The sequence below is a fragment of the Ovis aries genome, chromosome 19, assembly GCF_016772045.2.
Source record: "Ovis aries strain OAR_USU_Benz2616 breed Rambouillet chromosome 19, ARS-UI_Ramb_v3.0, whole genome shotgun sequence".
Lineage (NCBI taxonomy): Eukaryota > Metazoa > Chordata > Mammalia > Artiodactyla > Bovidae > Ovis > Ovis aries.
In genome coordinates, this window is record NC_056072.1 from 15,464,879 (window position 1) to 15,480,840 (window position 15,962).

At 39.5% G+C, this 15,962-nt stretch overlaps 1 protein-coding gene across 14 annotated transcripts in view; it reads right to left on the reverse strand.

Moving 5' to 3' along the window:
• ANO10 (anoctamin 10) overlaps positions 1–15,962 on the reverse strand; it is a 214,391-nt gene that overhangs the window by 166,766 nt on the left and 31,663 nt on the right. For all 14 annotated transcript variants that reach the window (XM_015102278.4, XM_042235914.2, XM_042235910.2 and 11 more), the window contains 4 exons: positions 15,673–15,728; positions 12,677–12,751; positions 10,723–10,905; positions 2,823–3,014 (listed from right to left, as the gene is read on the reverse strand). In XM_015102278.4, the coding sequence (XP_014957764.1) occupies positions 2,823–3,014; positions 10,723–10,905; positions 12,677–12,751; positions 15,673–15,728 (506 nt within the window). The remainder of the gene's footprint in view (positions 1–2,822; positions 3,015–10,722; positions 10,906–12,676; positions 12,752–15,672; positions 15,729–15,962) is intronic.

Below are 15,962 nucleotides of genomic sequence, written 5' to 3' on the forward strand. Positions count from 1 at the left end.
GGGGATAGTGCTACATTTATAAGCTAATTTGTAGATTAATTTATTTGTAACTTAAAGGAGAATCGATACATTTAGGATATTGAGTCTTCCTATATTAGTTAGATATTGCTGTGTAACAAATCATCTCAAACTCTGTAACTTAAAAACAATAATCATTTCTTTAGTTCATTATTCTGCAGGTGGACAACTTAGACTATGCTTACCTAGGCAATATTTTTGGTCTAGCTGACCTTGACTGGGCTTCCTCATGTACGTGTGGTCAGTGGGTGGGTAAACTGGAGACATAATTGGCCTGAGGAGGCTAGTTAGAATTTCTAGAACAATATTCAATAAGAGTAGGGACAGTGGACATTCTTGCATTGTTCCTAATCTTAGAAAGCATTCAATCTTTCACTAACAAGTACGGTTGTTAGCTTTAAGCTTTTTGAAATAGATGTTCCTTATCAAGTTGAAGCAATATCCTTCTACTCCTATGTTTCTGAGAGTTTCAAAAATGAATGGGTATTGGATGTTGCCAAATGCTTTATATATACTGACTGATACAATCATGAGATATTTTTTTCTTCTTTGGAATATTAGTATGGTAGACTACACTGGTTGATTTTGAATACTGAACCAGAGCTTGCATCCCTGGACAAAACTCCACTTGTCATGGTACATAATTCTCCTCATATACTGCTAAATCTTATTAGTTAAGATATTATTAAGCTGTTCTTAAAGAGATGGGAATGCCAGACCACCTTGACCTGCCTCCTGAGAAATCTGTATGCAGGTCAAGAAGCAACAGTTAGAACTGAACATGGAACAACAGACTGGTTCCAAATTGGGAAAGGAGTACGTCAAGGCTGCATATTGTCACCCTGCTTATTTAACTTATATGCAGAGTACATCATGTGAAATGCTGGGCTGGATGAAGCACAAGCTGGAATCAAAATTGCCAGAAATATCAATAACCTCAGATATGCAGATGATACCACCCTTATGGCAGAAAGTGAAGAACTAAAGAGCCTCTTGATGAAAGTGAAAGAAGAGAGAAACTTGGCTTAAAACTCAACATTCAGGAAATTAAGATCAAGGCATCCAGTCCCATCACTTCATGGCAAATAGATGGGGAAACAATGGAAACAGTGAGAAACTTTATTTTTTTGGCTCCAAAATCACTGCAGATAGTGACTGCAGCCATGAAATTAAAAGACACTTCTCCTTGGAAGAAGAGTTACGATCACTCTAGATAGCGTATTAAAAAGCAGAAACATTACTTTGCCAACAAAGGTCTGTCTAGTCAAAGCTATGGTTTTTTCAGTAGTCACATATGGATGTGAGAATTGGAGTATAAAGAAAGCTGAGCGCAGAAAATTGATGCTTCTGAACTGTGGTGTTGGAGAAGACTCTTGAGAGTCCCTTGGACTTCAAGGAGATTCAACCAGTCTATCCTAAAGGAAATCAGTCTTGAATATTCACTGGAAGGACTGATGCTGAAGCTGAAAACTCCAATACTTCGGCCACCTGATGCAAAGAACTGACTCACTAGAAAACACCCTGATGCTGGGAAAGATTGAGGGCGGGAAGAGAAGGGGACAACAGAGGATGAGATGGTTGGATGGCATCACCGACGCGATGGACAGGAGTTTGAGTAGGCTCCTGGAGTTGGTGATGGACAGGGAAGCCTGGCATGCTGCACTCCATGCGGTTGCAAACAGTTGGACACGACTGAATGACTAAACGAAACTGAAAGCTGTTCCGTGTATTTATTCACAACAGATATTAGTTTATCATCTTCTTTTATACTCTGTCCTGATTTAGTACCATACTGACACTAAATTCATAGAATGAATTGGAAAATATTCCTTCCTCCTTTGTTTTCTGGGACAAATTATGTAAAATTGATGTTAATTTCCCTTTAAATGTTAGAATTTGCCAGCAAAACCATTTAGGCCAGGATATTTCTTTTTTGGGGAATTTTTAATAGCATATTCAATTTCCTTGTAATTCTGAGGATACTCAAATTACCTATTTCACATTGAGTGAGTTGTGGTAGTTTGTACTTTTGGAGAAACTGGTCTATTTCATTTACGATGATATGTAGTCAAAAGATACAAAGAACTGATTGAAAGTGAAAACACAGAATATCAAACTTTTGGGGATGCAAGTAAAGCAGTGCTAACAAAGAAATCTGTAGAACTAAAGGCATATACAAGAAAAGAGGAAAAATCTCAAATCAATAGTCTAAGCTCCTACTCAAGAAACTAGAAACAAGAAGAAAATAAACACAAAAGAATCAGAAAGAAGGAAATAATAAAGATAAGAGTACAAATCAATGAAATTGAAAGCAGTAAAATAACAGAGAAGATCAATGAAACAAAGAGTTGCTCCTTGGAAAAGATCAATATAATTGTCACACCTTTAACAAGACTAATAAGAAAAAAGAGACAATTCTCACACTTCACACTTTCTCTTTCACTCATGATTATTTACAAATGTGTTGTTTAGTTTTTAAGTGTTTGGTGATTTCCCTAAGATCTTTCTGTTACTGATTTTCAATTTGGTTCCACCACGGTCAGAGAGCACATTATGTATAAGGTCAATTCTTAAAAATTTTTAAGTTTGTTTTATGCCCCAGGAGATGGTACATTTTGTTGCAAGTTCTATAAACACTTGAAAAGAAAGTATATTCTATTATTGTTGAGTAGAAAGTTCCATAACATGGATTAGATTCTATTATTGGATAGTATTTTTCCAAAACTCTCCATAGAGCTTTTATTTAAAATCACAATGCTTCATTTTTTAATTTTTTTTAAAATAATTTTTTCTCAAATAATTACCTGCCATACACCAATACTGGCTGAGGGTTCTGAGAATGGACGTTTGAAGACTCTGCACATTTTTAAGGCATCTGAATTAACTTCAGTGAGATTATTTAGCACAGCGAAGGCAGCTGCCAGTGGGTAAACACAGGAGAAAAGGCTCACATAACCGAACTGCAGGAATAATTCCAAGTAATCATCAAAGGTGCCCTGAAAATGTAAACAAGAAGAAAACAGGCATTGTTTTAATATCACTTAATAAGAGCAGTCTTTCGCAATACTGTTCAAGGCAGGAGCCTCTAAGAACAGCAATAACAAAAATCTTAAGAGTTTCTCCCAATTCCTTCTTCTCAACAACAGAATTTAAATTCAAAGACCATTTTATCTTAAAGTCCCTGAAGTAAAGAATAAAAAATGATTTTGCTGCTCATATCACATCAAATCACCGAAATATTACATTTTTTTCCTAATATAAACAACAGCAAAGCTAAAGCATTTGCTCCTGACCAAGTAAAAAGAAGGCAATGGCACCCCACTCCAGTACTTCTGCCTGGAAAATCCCATGGGCGGAGGAGCCTGGTGGGCTGCAGTCCACAGGGTTGCTAAGAGTCGGACACGACTGAGCGGCTTCACTTTCACTTTCATGCACTGGAGAAGGACATGGCGACCCACTCCAGTATTCTTGCCTGGAGAATCCCAAGGACGGGGGAGCCTGGTGGACTGCCGTCTATGGGGTCACACAGAGTCGGACCTGACTGAAGCGACTTAGCAGCAGCAGCAAGTAAAAAGAAATGATCCCGTATCACTATTAGAAATCTTACATGATGGTCCCTTCACATCAGGGGCAAATCTCTGCCCCTGAACTTCCATTAAAAACTTGACGGTGGTGATGCCAGCGAAAATGGCAAAGTAAGAACATCCAGAAGTTTTCCTCTCCATAAAAGCAAACAGAAACTAACTATAAAATTTGTCAAAATTCACTGTTAGTATTCTGGAAATTAACCAAAGGCTTGTATCAATTATGGAAACATTTAGTCAAGAATAACAGCTTGATTTTGAGTCTCACCTTCTGCACCCCAGTTCTGTAGCAGCTTCAACAAATAATAGCATGCATTTCCATACCAAAGGGAGGAGAATGTGGCTGCAGATCTTTGAAAGTCTCATCCGAAAGGAAAGCATTATCTGGCCTGGCTCTAGAAGACTCCACGCAAAAGAATTCTCCCCATTTAACCTCACTGAGTCTTCGAGTGCTAAAGGTCCTCCCCCACAGATGTTAAATGACCTTTTTAACATCAGACTTGACCTGCATACAGATTTCTCAGGAGGCAGGTCAGGTGGTCTGGTATTCCCATCTCTTTCAGAATTTTCCACAGTTTGTTGTGATCCACACAGTCAAAGGCTTTGGCATAGTCAATAAAGCAGAAGATGTTTTTCTGGAACTCTCTTGCTTTTTTGATGATCCATCAGATGTTGGAAATTTGATCTCTGGTTCCTCTGCCTTTTCTAAAACCAGCTTGAACATCTGGAAATTAATGGTTCACATATTGTCAAAGCCTGACTTGGAGAATTTTGAGCTTTATTAGCGTGTGAGATGAGTGCAATTGTGCAGTAGTTTGAACATTTCTTTGGCATTGTCTTTCTTTGGGATTGAGATGAAAACTGACCATTTCCAGTCCTGTGGCCACTGCTGAGTTTTCCATGTTTGCTGGCATACTGAGTGAAACACTTTCACAGCATCATCTTTTAGGATTTGAAATAGCTCAACTGGAATTCCATCACCTACACTAGCTTTGTTTGTAGTGATGCTTATTAAGGCCCACTTGACTTCACATTCCAGGATGTCTGTTTCTAGGTCCGGGTCATGAAGATCTTTTTTGTATAGTTCTTCTGTGTATTCTTGCCACCTCTTCTTAATATCTTCTGCTTCGGTTAGGTCCATACCATTTATGTCCTTTATTGAGCCCATCTTCAATGAAATGTTCCCTTGGTATCTCTAATTTTCTTAAAGAGATCTCTAGTCTTTCCCCTTCTATTGTTTTCCTCTATTTCTTTGCACTGATCACTGAGGAAGGCTTTCTTATCTCTCCTTGCTATTCTTTGGAACTCTGCATTCAAATGGGTATATCTTTCCTTTTCTCCTTTGTTTTTTGCTTCTCTTCTTTTCACAGCTATTTTTATAAGGTCTCTTCAGACAGTCATTTTGCTTTTTTGCATTTCTTTTTCTTGGGGATGGTCTTGATCCCTGTCTCCTGTACAATGTTACAAAGCTCCATCCATAGTTCATCAGGTATTCTGTCTATCAGATCTAGTCTCTTAAATCTATTTCCCACTTCCACTGTATAATCATAAGGGATTTGATTTAGGTCATACCTGAATGATCTAGTGGTTTTCCCCACTTTCTTCAATTTAAGTCTGAATTTGGCAATAAGGAGTTCATGATCTGAGCAACAGTCAGCTCCCGGTCTTGTTTTTGCTGACTGGAAAGAGCTTCTCCATCTTTGGCTGCAAAGAATATAATCAATCTGATTTCAGTATTGGCCACCTGGTGATGTCCATGTGTACAGTCTTCTCTTATGCTGTTTGAAGAGGGTGTTTGCTATGACCAATGCGTTCTCTTGTCAAAACTCGATTAGCCTTTGCCCTGCTTCATTCCATACTCCAAGGCCAAATTTGTCTGTTACTCCAGGTGTTTCTTGACTTCCTACTTTTGCATTCCAGTCCCCTATCATGAAAAGGACATCTTTTTTGTGTGTTAGTTCTAAAAGGTCTTGTGAGTCTACATGCTGCTGCTGCTGCTGCTGCTGCTAAGTCGCTTCAGTCGTGTCCAACTCTGTGCGACCCCATAGATGGCAGCCCACCAGGCTTCCCCATCCCTGGGATTCTCTAGGCAAGAATACTGGAGTGGGTTGCCATTTCCTTCTCCAGTAAGTCTACACAGAACCGTTCAACTTCAGCTTCTTCAGCATTACTAGTCAGGGCACAGACTTGGATTACCGTGATATTGAATGGTTTGCCTTGGAAACGAACAGACACCATTCTGTCATTTTTGAGATTGCATCCAAGTTCTGCATTTCGGACTCTTCTATTGACTATGATGGCTACTCCATTTCTTCTAAGGGATTCTTGCGAGAGGCGAGTGATCTTTAACAACTGGAAATAGGCACCTGCATTGAAGTGGGAAGCCTGGACACTGGTGACTCTGACTTATCACCTGAGCAACATCACCACTCCTCCACAGGACCCAGAGGCCTGCTGCTCACATGGTTACCCCAGAGGGGCCAAGCAGCGCTCGACATGGTGCAGTGACGGGGTGAGGGAACCATCCAAGCCAGCTTCCAACCTTCTCACTCTCATGATCGTTCAGTGCACATGCAAACATGGCAGTTTAAGAAAAACATTCACTGCAGTATTTTAAAGCAACATGAAACAACCATTATAAATTCAAATTTTAAATATTATTACTGTATTTCACACAGTCTTTCACCAAGATACACATGCCAAATTCAATAGATGAGAGCTTTAGTAAAAGTCAGATTCTACTTCTAGTCAGTCTATTTTTTATTTTACTAAAATATGAAATACCCAAACAAAATTACTGGGGAATTACAGAGTACTGGGGATAGCAGAAAGTGCTTCTTCCAGATGTTCTGGATATTTGGATGAAAAATGAACCCAGGGATTTTGAGTGAGTTTCACCGACTGTCTGCAAGCCTTGCCAAGGAGTAATGCCAACCGCATGTGTTTTGGGAGCTGGCAGGTTGACACTCAGCTGGGGATTCAGTGCTGAACAGTTTCTAAACAACTCTTTGGTTGCATTTGGCTCTAGAAAGAATGTCCTTATGTTCTGTTGCAGCATTGAGATGTGGTTTTTAAATACACCCAGCAATATAGCATCGATTTATTTCTCTGAAGAGTGAAGAAATCAAGCGTTGGGAAAGAGTGAAAATCTCAGCAATCAAGCCATTGTTACCACAATTCATTCTTAAGAAATCCTGATAGCCTACACTTGGCTTTCAAAATCGGGTTGTTTCAGCTCGTAAAATAAAAGGTTGAGACTCTGCAGAGATGTGTCGATGACACTTTCTCTCTGATGCGCCACAGGGCAGCCTCCACAAGTCACATAAACATCATCTGGCCTTTCTAGCATCCAGAACCCAGGGAGCCCCTTCCCCACAGAGCAACATGCCCCACATTCTGCATTTCCATCTCACAACAGGCTTTGCAGTGGTAGTAGTTACATGGTAACACTATCAGTACTTTGACACTTCTGAGTACTTTTGGTTCAGTCAGTACAGCACACCAGGGACATATCTTTCAGCAAGAAGCAAAAAAAAAAAAAAAAGGCAAATTTAACAAAGTAAACAATCAGATGTTAAAAAAATACACTAACCAAGATACACGCTACTCTTAACAGCTGCAAGTTAGCAAAAGAACAACTTACTAAGATGATTCTGAGGACCTATTCACAAACTTTAAGAACAAAGCAATTATTTATAATGCTATGGTATATCTGTGACATAGTAATTTTACATATCTAATTTATTACATGTATGAAAACCAAGTTTCAGGTTCCAGGGGATCCACCCCACCAGCCCCTCACACTGCCCCTGGAGAGACATCACGTCTCAGAGTTTCCCACCCAGAGTACGTGAGAAGGAAAGAAAGTACAGGGTGAAGGCAACAGGCAGCACACAGCAGGGGCTGAGCCCCTCTTTTCCGGAAGCTGTCCTTTATTCAACATTGAACTGAGAGCCTGCTGAATGCCAGGCTCTCTGTTAGCAACAGAGTTTGCACAATAAATAACATGGAGACTCTATCCCAGTGACTGAGAAAGGAAAACTGCTAGCAAATGGCACAAACCCTAACGAATATTAGCATATTCAACATCACAATGTGGAATACTGAGCAAGTGAAGCTAATCACTTAAATGCAAACATGGTGGTCCATTAAGAAACTTATGAAAATACAAATTGAAGGAGGTAAGATGATTGCAACAGAAGCAAAAAAAATTTTTTTTTATAAAATTCAACATTATTCATGATAAAAATTCTTCTCAAATAGGGAAGAGAAAAAACTTCTTAAACTGATAAAGTTACTGCCTAAAACATGGAACAAACATAATACTTAATGGTCAGGGGAAAAAAAAAATCAGGAACAAGATAAAGATTCCTGTTATAACTGTTTGTGTCCAAATTATATTGAACATATTAGTGAGTCAAATAATAAAAAGTTAAAGGACTGAAGGAAAAAAGAAAATAGCCATTAGTGAAGGGAGGAGGGTTAAGAGTTTGGAATCAGCAGACACAAACCATAATATTATATATAGGATGAAGAAACAACAAAGGCCAAGTAAATGTATTCAATATCCTATAACAAACCACGTGAGATAAACCATGTATATATATGTATTCCTTTTCATATATATATGAAGGACTGGAAGGACTGATGCTAAAGCTAAAACTTCAATACTTTGGCCACTTGATGTGAAGAGCTAACTGGTTGGAAAAGACTTTGATGCTGGGAAAGAATGAGGGCAGGAGGAGAAGGGGATAAAAGAGGGCAAAATGGTTGGATGGCATCACCAAATCAACAAACATGCGTTTGAGCAAACTCTGGCAGATAATGAAGGGCAGAGAAGCCTGGCATGCTGCAGATTACGGAGTCTGGAAGAGTCAGACACAACTTAGCAACTAAACAACAACAAAATAACTGAATTACTTTGATGTACAGCAGAGATTAACACTGTGAATCAACCACACTTAATAAAGTTAAAATTGAAAAAGAAAATATCAGGGGACATATGCATGCCTATGACTGAATCATGTTGCTGTTCGGCAGAAACCAACACAATACTGTAAAGCAATTATTCAATTAAAATTAATAAATTTAAAATTAAAAAAGAAAATGTCCATTTTTTATTTGTAGCTGAAATAACTGTCTACATGCAAAAATCCAATAAAATTTTTAAAAGTTGGAAATAATAGAATTCTGCAAAGTTTCTGGATAAAAGATATAAAAACCAATGAGCATTCCTGTATGCCACCAACAAACAATTAGAAATTATTTTTAAAGACCTACCATTCATAGGGAACAGAGTAGTCTCAGTATCTATCACAGATAACCTATTCAACACAAAGCGAAAAAGAACCTAAGCAAAAAAGAGGCTTTGCAAACTGTCTGTCACCCGGTCAGTCATGTGATCTAACAAAGCAGCCCTATACATGGAGCAACACTTTTCCCCCACTGCCCCGTCAAAGCCTCCTGATGGGGTATAGTGGAGGCCCACCTCCAGAACTGCTGAACCTGAATCTCAGGGGGAAACAACGGGACAAACTGGCTTCACAAAAATTCACGCTCTGAAAACCAGAAAGTGTGGGGATTACTCTAGCAGTTTCCAAACCTTCAGGTCTCCAAAGCCCTAAACTCTTTCAAATCACTGATGATATCAAGGACTTTTTCTTCCTAAAAGTTACTACACCTAGCATTATTTACTGTGTTAGAAATTAAAAAGCAGAACTGAAAAAATATTTCTCATTGACTCACTTCAAAAATAAAAAGCATATTAACATAAATAAAATATTGTTTGAAAAATAATTACATTTTCCAAAATACAAAAATGTTGAGTGTGGAGGATGGTACTCACTTACATCTTTGACACACATTTTTGACGCCTAGCTCATGAGAAGGCATCTCTCATTTGCTGTGTGTCAATACAGTATTCCGGTTGGAATACTCACCATGAAAACTCAGCCGCACACAGCTATGCGGTTGGATATGAGCTGCTCCCAGGACTGGGACAGCAGTGCTCAGTGAGATCTGAGGGGGTACACAGCCCTGGTCCTGTTCCTGGAAGAACTGGGTCAGCAGACCCCAGTGGATGGCCTCTGGTAGAGACATTATGGAGAATTTCTTTTTCCTTATACCCTGTCTCACACTTTCCAAGCTTTCTACAGTGAGTAAGCAAGTATTACTCTTTGGAATAATGCTTTAGTCTCAGTCAAACTCCTTTTCCCCAAAGCTTGGCAACACTGTTTTAGATTCATAATGTAGCACTCAGGATGAATTTACAGAAAATACCATTCTAAGCTCACTGGCTTCAGTGAGGAAACAATGTTCCTGGAGGTAAGGATGAGTGCATAGCAAACAGCGATCTAGAACAAATGCATCCCCAAAGCACAACCCCATTCCCAAATGAATGGAGAGAGTCAGACCAGTAATAACTCGTGCTGATCTTGTGAAAAGAGTGAAGGAGGAACTTACAGGAGATGAGGAGGGAAGAACGGTCAGATAACGCAGGACCCTGCCAGCAAGTTAAGTTACTAAGGAGAGAGACATTTAAGCCCAGCGTTCACTCACAGACCCATCGCCTGTGAGGGAAATTAGTACACTGCTTCCTTTACTTCACATCAGAAAGCCCATGCTGAATAACAGAAAGACTCTGAATAGAAAAATCTTGAATCCTATTTCTGATTTAGGCACCAAGTGATTAACAACACAGAGCTTTATCAACACAGAGCTTTATCTACCTATTATTAACGTGAGAAAAGTGCCCTTCCATTGTTAGCGATGGGCTTCCATTTTTTTGAGTATAAAGTGTACAGAGCACACAACAGCTCCATGGCCGTTTCGCCTCTCCCCTGCTCTGCCATCTTTGAAACAGCCCCGCCACCCTCAGCAAAGCAGTCTCACAATTCATGGGACTCATCCTTTGGGTGTTAGGCATAAACTCCAGGCTCAAGACAGCAGCATCTTGACACACTGTTCCTTCTTTTTAACTGTAAAGTACTTCATGGTAAGGAAACTGGCTGGAAAGCAGTCATACCTGAGATGATGAATATGTACATATTTGTCGTATACAGTCTGCACATGACTATTATTATTCACTTTCAATGTTTAATTCGGCAATATCCAAACTTACCAAGTAAGTTCCCATTTCCTTTTCCAGAACGACCTGTTCATATAATGTAGCATCGATGTCTGCCTTTAAAGCTTCCACCTTCTTCTTTACCCGCACATGGTGCTTCTTTTGGAGCCAATAAGGAAGAAGAGACTCTACAATTTGGTTAAGGATCTGGGAGGTAATCAGGAGAGTAGCCAAGCTCTAAAGAGAAGCACATAAATGATATTTGGCAATGTAACTTAACAAAACCAAAGCATGAATACAATTACGCAGTTAAAAAAAAAAAAGGAATCTAACAAATAATGTATTATTATGTTATAAAAACTAGTATCAGAAAAGCTAGGTATAAAAAAAATTAGGAGCTAAGTCTTAGAATGATGTTTCTAATTTACTGGTTCTTCACAAGACAGACTAAAATACAAAAAGAGTATAATACAAATAAGATTATAATAGAAAACTGGTTATGAGTTGGGAGGACAACAAATTAAACTGAAATTGTGTTTTTTACAATCTCATATGAGTCTAAATGATGTCACCAACTTTGAAGTTTAGTCAGAACTTACTACAAAATTAATATATGCTCCCTCACTGTAGAAAAACTTAAAAACAGAAAAAAAGTCAGCCTTAACTTAACAACCATGTCAGAACCACTGCTAACATCTTACTTAAGTATTTCTTCCTAATGATATGTAAAAACAAAAGTAGAAACATCTGTATGTGTACAGCTTTGTAGATTTCCTTTCTGACTATCCTGTGAACACTTTCCCATGTCATGAATAATTCTTTTTTGCGAGCCCATGCACTGTGGTTGAATATAAGTACTATTTTCAACTGCCATTGTTATAAGTGCTGCTCCTCACCTATGTGCATGAATCTTCATCCCACCTTTGATGACTTACTAGGAATGGAATAAGGTTCTTAGGAAAGTTACTCAAGTAGTTTCCAGAGGTACTGTGTCAATTTCCACTCTTCCCAGGTAGGCATCAGGGTTTCCACCACAAACCACCTTTGCTGATATTAAAATTCTTTGTTTCAAAGAGTTCTTCCCTGCCCCTCATCCCCTGTTAAATAAAGGAGACTCTCAAAAGTATAAGAAATGAGGGGTTGTATCTCATTAACACACTAATGGTGGGACTGGAGAGGTATGTATGTCTAACCTATTGATTTCAAATGTATTATTTTCAAAAATAATTTGTAAAAGTAGCATTGTATCTAGTTTAGTTACTAGGAACACAGTATTTTACTTTTATGTCAGCTTTTAGAACTGTAACTACAAAATCTTTTTAACTTTCTGTTATACAAATTTTTTAATTTCTTGAAAAATGATCCCAAGCTCTCATATAAAGATTAAGAAGCCTAAACTTTGAGACACTAATAATCGCAGTATATCAAAACCAGAAAAGAACAGCCCTTACTGGTAGATGGCTCAAGTATTAACAAGAAAGAGAGAATTTAGAAAGCAATAATTTATACTTCACTATGATTATGAGATCCAGAAGTGGTAACACAACAAAATATATGTCAGACTTTCATAAATATCTCAGAAATGAGACAACAGTGCATAGCATCTGCTGGTCTGCAAGTTTAACAACTTACTAGTTTAAAAATGAAATGTGTAAGACCATTATACCAATCAGCCCCACCCTGAGCACACAAAAGTTCAATTGATGAATTCATTTTTTGCTGTTAAAGTTGCTTTTACAAACTTTAGTATGAACTATATATTTGATTTTAGTCCCCTAAATGATTAATTTTGCATTTTGGTTAGCTTCAACTAATTTCTTTCCAGTTGAGCACAATACCTAGTGCAATTGCTAATGGTTTTTTTTTTTTTTTTTTTTTAGAACTGGGCTTAGAAATACACAAAATTTAATAATTTTCTCAAGATAATAACGGGAAGACCATTACATTATTATACTATAGGAGAGCACCTTGCAAATAAAAAAAATCAACACCTGTTTTTCACACTCACCTGACGCAAAAGCTTCATATCCCTCAAGACAAAGGCAATGTAGAAAAGTGAGGCAAAGCAATTCAGAAAGTTAAACTGCCAAAAAAAGAGAGCAATATTTAATACTGTGTCACTGAACTTTACTACAATTTGTGGAGCCTCATACCTAGGTCATCTCTGGAATTGAGAGAGCCCCATAGCAACCATTGCCATGAGCCCTCCTGATCTAAACTGGCCAGCTACCTGACCCCTTATTAGGTAAAAATACCCACCCTAACCAATCACCTAATGCCACCCTTCTAGCAGGAATTTTCTTTGTCTTGAGGCTATTAAAACTGGCTACCAACCCAGGAAAATCATATGCTCTCCCTTAAGCCGACCTGCTGTTCCTGTTCTAATAAACTCTATTCTCCTCTCATTCTGCCTCTTGTTTGGACATTCTTTTCCAACCCACATACAGACCATGACACAATTGTAAATATCACATTTAAAGATGTCATGAGGGACTTCTGGTCCTAACAAGATGGCAAAGACTTGTTTCTCCTACACCCCACCTCCCCCCGCCACGTCAGGAAGCACACCTACGAACTCCAGAAATACCATGAGAGGCAACCAAAGCGGAACTCGGAAAGGCGCTGAGAGGACTGCACAGCACCAGCACATCTTAGGTCCCTACCACTTTCTTACAAAAGAGAGAGTCCAGTATCTCCCACCCCCAACCTGGTAATCTGGGCAGCCTGGGAGGCACAGTCCCTGCCCACCCTGCTTAGGAGTCCTACAACAGGCAGGCCCAGCATCACTAACAGCGAGCTGCCAGGGCACGTGCTCTCTTTCCTCTCTGCCCCACAGAGAAGATGCCTGGATGGAGGGGTCAGCACCCAGTAAAAAGGGACCCAACCCAACTAGCAGCCCAGCCCTGGAAGCCTCTCTGTGCCCAGGAATCTGAGGCTCCCTACTCTCCCAGAGACACACCTAGGAAGGCGGGTGGCAAAAGCAAGAGAGATGAGCCACAGCAACCAGCCGGGTAGCATCTTTGTCACCATGGGCCTGACTGCCCGGCCCAGACACATGGTTCAGGGGCTGGGGGTGTAGACGTGGGGGTGGGGATCCCACCATAACAACTGCCATTTCTTTTCTTTTTTGGTGGCGCCATGCAGGCATGTGGGATCTTGGTTCCCTGAACAGGGATGGAAGCCATGCCCCCTGCATTGTAAGCGTGGAGTCTTAACCATGGGACCACCAGGGAAGTCCCCCAACACGTGCCATTTCTTCCTTTAGTTCACCTGCTCAAGAACCTGCAACTACCTCTGGGACACACGAGATTCCATCCTGTCCCGCAGCCCCACGCTGGCTACTTCCGGCTTTTCAACTACTTCCGGCTTTTCAACACCGACAGGAGACTGCTGCATGCACAGTGTGCGCACTTCATCAGTGATGGAAGGGGGAGTCGCTGCAGGGAGTGAGCAGTAACATAATGTGGGGCAGGGGTAGGGATGGGGGTGTTAAGTTACAGTAGAAGAGCAGAAGCTCAGAAGGCTGAGAAACACCCTCCCCACAAGACTAAAAAGAAGGGAGAGTTGGGACTTTTCTGAAGGTCCAGTGGTTAAGACTCCATGCTGCCAATGCAAGGGGCCTAAGTTTGATCCCTGGTCAGGAAACAGGAAATCAAGATTTCACATATAAAGTGGCATGGACCAACCAAAAAAAAAATTTTTTTTTTTTTTTAAATTAAAAAGGAAGGGAGAGACCTAACACACGCAGGAGAGGATGAGCAGACTCTCAGCAATGAGTCTTTTTACACGACAGTCGCTTGACACTGTATCTGGCACCAGCAGAGAATAATCCAGTCTTAAAAATGGCTAAATTCTTTAAGACAAATGGAGTGTTCTACCTCTAAGGGCAAGAGCTCTGTTTTGTGATCTTTTTCAAAGACTCTTGTAATGCATCACACATTCCCCTGCTCACTTTCTCACACAGACAACACACAACATAACATCCTTGCTGACTCAGCACCAACATTTTGAATATAAATTATTTTACAGGGCTAGAATGAGGCCCTCAGAGCCTTTTTAGATACAGATGGCTGCTTGCCCCTTTTCCAATGTCCAAATTGCTAAAGCTGTTGAAGTCTCATTACTTATTTATGAGAGGTTTTCTATTTCCTTCCCTACTCTTGCTACTATAAATGTACCTACCTGCAGAAACCTAATCACCTTCCTAATGATGGCTTCTGATCCTTTAAGGATGGAAAAACCAGATAAATAAGCTTCTCAGAATGACTTTTGGAACTGGAACAAAGGCTCTTTCTAAGCGAGGGCCTGGATTCCTCTCTCGGGAGTAAAGTACATGGACTGTGTTAAATCAATTCCAGTGCAGAACTGCAGAGTTCAGAGGACTCTTTATGCACCTTTCTCGATTCTCAGCTGTGTTACAGATGGCTGAGGTAATCTCCTTTTACACAAGGTGCTTTCAAGCCACCTCTCTGTTATTTCTAATAATGGTGGGAAGAGGCATAATTGTGAGCTTTTACATAAGCAGCAAGCAGGTTACACAGTACTTACCTCCATCCCTTCCCTTCTGCCCCTCAAAACATGCTAGAAACCTCTTGGACTTTGGAAATTCCTTAGACAAAATTTTAAAAAATAATTTAACACTTCATTACTAAACAGTAGGTAGGTAACTGGAAGGATTGGTGAATAATGAAACATTCAAACCTGAGTCACCGAAAGGAAAATAAAAGAAACATGTCTATAGTGTTTCAAACAACTGGAAATTGGCTATAATACTAATTCTTATATTTAAAGTCTTATATCATGGACACACTTGTAATAACACTGCTAAGTGTGTATGTAAATACATTTATTAATCAATCCTTGCCTTCTTGGACAAAGTATATTAACTACTATTACCTGATATTTTAAATTACAATCAAGTCTTCATATTTATAGTCCTAAATGTTACACAGTATACACTAGTTTCATAATTACAATGAATCTGTATATTAAAGTTCTACTTACCACTAACACTTTCAGAATTAGGTGATTCTGGTAGGCAGATTCCAATCTGTGATTCTCTAAAATATTAAAAGGGAGAAGTAAGGTCTCTCAGATAAGAAAGCAGAATGGGAGTTGTCGTGAGGTGAGGTGAAGCCTGTGCTAAGGACAGCCGTGTCCAGCCACAGAGCCTCAGTCAGTAACCGTGCGACACAGTCCATCACGGCTACTGCTTCCCACCAAGAACATCAAACAACAAAGAAACTAAAGACACATTTTTCAAGGTACTGAAATAGCACTGTGAGCTGAAATTA